Consider the following 7,032-nt stretch of genomic DNA (forward strand, 5'->3'; position numbering starts at 1 on the left):
CGAATTCTTTTTCTTCGTCCAGACCATGAAGGATTGCAACGGTTACTGCAGCAGTATTGGTTTGGAATACCTCACCGCACTTAAGAAAGTCACTGTCAGAATTGGCTGCCAGGGTGCCTCTGTGGTGGAGGTGGAGGAAGCAGAGGCTGCACTGAGACGCGCTGCAGAGGTCCATCCCAACCACCCCACCCTCGAGCTAATCAGACATTTTGAGGACAAGATGGTCCTAGCATCTGATCAATAAGGAGTGGAGGCTATCCGGTGCTAGCAAGAGCTGGAATGGATATTTGCTGTTTCGGTTCCTCAAAAAAACTCTGTTTGTGAGTACCATTCACCTCTGCTTCTGGAAACCATTCAACTCTGTCTTTGTATGTGGATCCACATGCTGTGACAGCAGAGTTTGCTGGCCCGTATCAGGGTGCTACAAATCATGGATGTTTGTCATACTAATTTTGTTTTTTTTACCATTTTAAAGTGTTTTGATTTGAATTCCATAATTACCATTTGGACAGATTACAGATGGTGAATTTAGATTTAAGTGGGTAAAATTTATTATTCTTTCGTTGAGAACTAGCTACTGATGATTATTGTTACATATTTCTCATACAAGTAGATCTTTTTTCTATTTCTGATGATAAACTTACCTAAACAGTGGCTAAACCTGCCTGCATCCCCTGAGAACTAATGTAGTTTACATTTACTATTAAGTTTCTGCTTTGGCTGAATAGTTTATTCACCAATCTATGCATGGCTGTATAGTTTCTATCATCGGTTTGGGTGGTTCTGGCTAAACCACTTTGGCAAGAAAAATTGGCATGGCAACAAGATGAAGGAGCACTCCAAATATACAGTATCCTTGTCCATGTATCGCAAGAATTTTGCAGGGAGAACCTTTTCAGCAACAGAGATGGATCTCACCATAAATATGAATGGTGGTACTGCCTCTAGCCATTGTAAAAATTTTAGCTATATAAGCCTGTTCATCTTCAAATTTATGGTGAGGTCTTTGTTATGGTGAGGTACTGCCTCTAGCCATTTTAAATTCTAAGCCTATATTCAACTTAATCTTCTTACCGGAAGATAAGAATTGGAGTTCTTCCTCAAGAATAGGAGAAGCCAAGCACGTTGCATTCGGCGATTTCTGGATAAAATCGAGTATTGTTTAGCTTTCTGAAAAGAAATTGTTGGATCATGGAATTTATACCAGAACCTCTGTTCAACATCCATTCATTCCAAGAGGTTGGGCCACTTCTCTTGCTTAATCATCTGAAGTATAGTTAGTAACAAAAGTGCGGGATTCCTGGGCTCCACCAGGAAGTCTCACCTGCAAAGCATCATCAGCCGTTGTGCTGATCTGTTCTTCCCGCTCCATTCCATTTCAAGAAATGATCAGGTCTAGAAAGTCGCCTTATTTTGTCCTATATTGTTAGGGTAGGTATCATCCGAAGCAAACACTATACTATATGCATTGGGCCATAGGATCCAAAAAGGACCTAAAAACAAAGATATTTGTAGATCTCGTGGATCTTGTCGTTGATCATTTGGAGGACACAAGTTCAAAGAAAGAGAATGGCTCATCAAGATTGTACATCATCATCGTCAAGATTGAACAACACTAAAAAAAAATTGATGCGCTGATGCGTCATCATCGTCCACAACCTCCTTTTTCTATTAACAACAACTGACAAAGATTGTACATTAGCACTGAAGGTTCTCGGTAACGAAAGATGTAGTAGGATATGTGCAAATAGAAGATAGTACAGTAGGGAATGTGACCGAGTCAAGAAACTACAGAAGATTCTGCAAGTATTCATTGGCGTCACTGCCTCCGATCCAGTGTCCTGTATATTAATGTTCTCTATGAAGTGTGAACCAGTCAAACTATTGTATGCTACACATTACATGTCCTTTTGTTTATACCATGAAGATCACATGCCAAATAGAAAGAAAAGGACGACAATGCAGAGATGCCACTATTTGGTTACAAAAATCAGGCACTGCATAGCATCATTTTAGGTATGGATATCTGTTGCTTGCTTGAGCTTCTTGTGCTGTGTGACAGTGCTGATGATGGTTTCCATGAACATTTCACCGGAGAAGCATTTTCCCTTTCCATGGTGGCCTTGTCATCATTCTAGTCTTGGTTTACTCCGTTTTTGCCCTTGTTTGCCCTGAAGAAAGCATAGCACCCAGTCCGCTTTCTGCGCCAAACAAAGAAGAGCTCATTATGTCAGTGATGATTAGACTAGCAAGACCCTTTCATGAACTCAGTCAGATATGCCCTAGTAGTCTTAGTGATAATGTGATGATTGAATTAGCAACAGCGGAATGAGACATAAAGCATTGCTGCAATGATTGGGCTTCATCAGGTGGCAATAAGTCAGCCTTGTGCTTTGCGTAACAGAAAGGGGGGCCAAAGTAGGCCACATGAACAGATAGGTCCCAAAAAGAGATGAATTGATCCAACGGACACTTACTCAAATGATGCTACAAAGATGCAGTTTTATATTAAAAAACTTAACTACCGTTGCAGGTGATTATCTGATCATCTTATTTCAGGAATAGGATCATCTGACTTGAAGAAGCAAAGTCACATAAGCGAAGTAATCATGATTTTTCATGATATTAAGCCAATCAGTAGCAGGAGGATGGGTCAGATCTCTCGCTACAGCGCTACGCTAAGCTGCTGTGTTAAAATCTAGCTAGTGAGCTCATAAGAAAATTTTATCAGGCAATGCCACGACTTCAAAAATGAACGCCCAGCTGTGGAATCTTCTAGTAAAACCATCAAGAATCTCTGGGATTAGAGGAGAAGACGACCATAGAAAGCATTTCATGTGAAGTCGTGCTCGTGCTCCCTTTTGGAGTTCATACCAAGAAAGAAGAAACCTGAGCATCAGGAATTGACAGCAAAGCTAGATTGTGATGCAACAAGAATTGACTTCAAGCGACGACTCGATCTGCCGTGTTAACCGGTTTTTTTCTCCGTTCCATGCTTGCTGACTTCACAGCCATGCTTAGCAGCCTAAAACGTGCAGGGTTTTTTCACGCCAGACGTATTCAGTGACAAAATAGATGGCTGTGCTTTGATCCAGTCTATTACTACCATCTCCATCCTTGGAACCTTATAGGTGGTTCAGTGTGTACCTCTGACTTCAGTAGCTGGCAATTTCCAAAATTGTGTTCTTTGTTTTGTTTTGTTTTTTAAACGAACCTACAAATACACGTTCTAGAAGACTACTAGAAGTCTAGAACAGCTGCTTGTCTCTTCCATTCTGTTGAAAAAAGTTTGTTTGCTCCATTTTTTATAGAAAATGAATTTCTTCTAGAACAGATTTTTGTCTCTTGCATCTGTTGAAAAAAGTTCCTTTATCTTTATCTCTCTCTATCTTTAATGTCCAAACCAAAATTTTCTCTCCCTTTTCTGCTTCTCAAGGAAAACTGAACAATAGGGAGATTGAATTATGCTGGTTCCTTCCTGAACTAAAATTGTTCAAATGGCATTTTTATATTGAAACTTATTTCTTTCCCAAGGATCTAAGAACCACCGAAACAAATTTGTAATGTATATTTTTCAATAAAAAACGAGATGAATTTCTAAAGAAATAACAAAAAGATCTGCAAAACTACCTGATGTACTGCTAAAAATTCTTCATCAGTTCAATAAAACATGAACTGAACGAATTAAGAAGGAAAGGCAAGGGAGTTAGGTACCTGCTCCAGCTCCTGGCCGGCGCTCTGGGATTGGCACCGCCATTGACGACATTCCTGACGCTGGCGGCGCTGCTGTTGCTGTTGCTGCTGCCGGTGCTGCTGGTCCGGCTGCTGCTCCCGGCCTCGCTGAACTCGCTCTTTGTCCACCACTCCTCCTCCTGCTGCGCTGCCGCCGCGGTCGCCACCGCCACCGCCTCCTCCTCCTTCTTCCCCTGCTTCTTCTCCCTCTTCTTCTTCTTGCCGTCCTTGGCGGCGTCGGGCTTGGGCGAGACCTTCTTCTTGCCGCCGATGGAGAGCGGGAGGAAGAGCTTGATGAGCAGGCCGGTGTCGAGGCTGACGCTGCGCTCCATGCTCCGGCTCCGCTGCTTCCGCATCACCGTCCTCTGCGTCCTCCCCTGCTTCTTCTTGCCCCTGGAGCCGCCGCCGCCGCCGCCGTCCTCGGCGTCCGCCGTGGCCGCGACGGCGGGCTCGTCCTTCTTCTCCTGCGCACCCGCGGGGACAGCGCGGCTCGTGGGGCGCCCCCCGGCGGTGCTAGCCGGCGGAGGATGAGGAGGAGAGGGAGGATCGCGGGGCGGGGACGGGTGGTGGTGCTCGACGATGTCGCGGAGCGAGAGCTCGTAGGCGGACTCGGGGAGTCCCCGGACGAGGTCGAGCATCTCGCGGCGGTACCCCGCGATGGCCTGCGCCCGCGACGGCGAGCTGCCCGCCGACGCCGGGTACTGCCGGTGGAGCTGGTGGTGGTGGTGCTCGGGGCGGCTCGCCCACAGCTGCGGCGACGGCGTGCCCGACCCCGAGCCGCCGGAGCTGTAGTAATCCGGGTCCGGCGAGGCCTGCAGCCACCGCGCCTCCTCGTCGTCCCCGTACCGCGGCGCCGCCATCGGGTGGTTTGCAGGAGGCCGCGGCGGCAGCCCCCCGCGCGCCGGCGCCGGCGAGCCCGGGAAGCTGAACTCCGGCCGCCGATGCATGGCCTGCCCAGCCAAGGAGTCGATCGGTCGGTCCCTGTACAGAGCAGCTGCTGTGCAGACTGCAGAGACAGAGAGATGTGTGTCCCGCGCGTGGGGAGGGGAAGGTGGAGGCGGGGGAGGCGGTTGGGTAATAACGGCGGCGTCCCGTCGAGCCGCACCCAGGGAGAGGAGGGTGGTGAGGTGAGCGGAAAGCGATGGCGGGCGCCGGGCGCCGGGCGCGGAGTCGTCGCGGGGATTTAAAACCTGCGCTGATTTTCGGCGGCTTTAAATTCGCGTTTTCTGGCTTCTGCGATGGGAAGAGCACGGCACGACGTGGCGGCTTTTTATTAGTATCAATTTTCGGGGGCAGTAATAAATGAAGACAGGGCACGGTTCACACTTTACACCGTGGGAGTGAGTGGGCAGGGGTGGGAGGTAGTGATCCAGGTGCCACGTGTTGGGCACAGAATACAGCCCGTTTGTTTGGCTGTGCCTTGTCGTAAACGATCGTAAATTTTCAGCCGGAACAGTATTTTTCTATCATACAAACCAGCCAACAGTACTTCTTCACAAACCAGCAACGATATGAACTAGCCAACCGAACAGGCTGTATCAGAAACTCCTGCATGCTTGTTTTACTTTTACACGTTGGTGAAAAGAAGACGCAAGTGACTGCACCGTATATAATATATAATATGATCTTCGTGTGTGAGACATGTTACACAACGGATTATAAGTGTTTAAAGGGCCAGGAGTAGCACTCACGGTAGATTTTAGCCCGATCGCATGCATATATGCACACTGGGTGTAACTAGGGATGATGGAAACGGGTGCCTGGACATTCGAATTATCTGATCGGTTTCGTATCCGCTAAAACGTGTGATATGGATATCCCTTTTCGCATCGGTTTCTAATGTGGATGTTAAATGGATGTATCTGAATTCGTTTTTTGTTATTTTACTCTATCCGATTCTAGATCCATATTATTCGACAAAAATATATAGAATATCCGACATTTATCCGTATCCGCGAAGAACAAGGTGTAATGAATCTATTTAAAAGTTTTTCTTTTCATGGCTAGTGACTAATTATTTATAATTGGAATATTTTTACTGACGCATTGGAACTATTTAGTAGTGCATCTATACGTAACCTTTAATACTAATTTAATTATGTTAATTATACATAAATATTAAAATAATTTAAGTATTTTTCTAGTTTATTTTAAAGTTAATATATTTGTTGTTGTAAATTATTTTATATTAATTTTGCTGATGTAAATTACTTTATATAATTTATGGTTTCATGATAAATATTATATAAATAATAATTGATTAACCAATATATTGATATATTAATTTAATTGATAAATATTAGATCTTTGTTGAATTGAGTAAATATTCGAATAAAAATCCGAATCCAAGACATTTGTTTTGTATTCGTATTCGATAAGATTTGTATTCGTATTTGAATCCGAATAAAAATGTGGTAGAGGTGACATCTGGATCCAATTGCATGCGATCCGATCCGTTTCCATCCCTAGGTGTGTTGGGTTTGCTGCCAGGCAATCTTACCGAGCCATCAAATTTGGTTGCCTAAGGGCAGTCCCAATGCTAGAAACCATGTGTAGTTTCTATCTTTATTAATTTATGTAGACACTACATATAGAAACTATGGTTCTAATGGATAGTTCCCACAGAATTATTTTTTGTCAAATCACATATCTTCTCTCTCCATCCTCTACCAATCACATATCCTTATATCTTGGTTCTCGTGTAAACATGATTCTTATTTAAAAAACCATTTCCTTATCTCTCTTCTTTATCAGAGTGCCACATCATCTTTTTCTTAGTTGGCACCATAATTAATGAAGATAGAAAAACATCTTAGCCTGTTCATTTCGTCGTAAACGATCGTGGATTATTTACTGCTGGCTGGTTTGGTGTGAGAGAAAAATACTGTTCCAATTTATAATCCACGATCGTATACGAGCAAACGAACAGACTGTGAGTTTCTTGGTTGGGAGTGCCCTAATGGGCAGGCCCTTGCGTCGCAGACAAGCTGCCTGTCAGGTTACAGACCAAACATATTCACTTTCTTATGAATGCCCGCATGCATACTATATTATTTGAGTTTTTAATCAAAATAAAGGGCCACTAGATCTTGAGATTGACAAAGTTGATATAATAGTCTCGTTACAGGAGCGTCCACTATCGCTAAATGAAAAGCATAATAAATTCCTAAAAAACTAAAAAAATTAATTACAAGCACCATAAAAGGTCAAAGAACATGAACACCGATAAGTGCTACCAAAATACTTGAAGCTCTTCTACTTATCTCTGATGCAACTCAACAAAACTTTAATAGCATAACT

At 44.0% G+C, this 7,032-nt stretch overlaps 1 protein-coding gene across 1 annotated transcript; it reads right to left on the reverse strand.

Annotated features, from left to right (window-relative positions):
* Positions 1-1,783: 1,783 nt before the first annotated feature.
* LOC136481705 (uncharacterized) lies at positions 1,784-4,811 on the reverse strand. The gene is made up of 2 exons (XM_066479023.1): positions 3,715-4,811; positions 1,784-2,201 (listed from the first exon to the last, which is right to left on the reverse strand). The coding sequence occupies exons 1-2, from the start codon at positions 4,677-4,679 to the stop codon at positions 2,135-2,137; spliced, it is 1,032 nt and encodes a 343-aa protein (XP_066335120.1). The 5' UTR covers positions 4,680-4,811; the 3' UTR covers positions 1,784-2,134.
* Between the last annotated feature and the right edge of the window lie 2,221 nt (positions 4,812-7,032).

Source organism: Miscanthus floridulus, chromosome 9, assembly GCF_019320115.1.
Source record: "Miscanthus floridulus cultivar M001 chromosome 9, ASM1932011v1, whole genome shotgun sequence".
Taxonomy (NCBI): Eukaryota; Viridiplantae; Streptophyta; class Magnoliopsida; order Poales; family Poaceae; genus Miscanthus; species Miscanthus floridulus.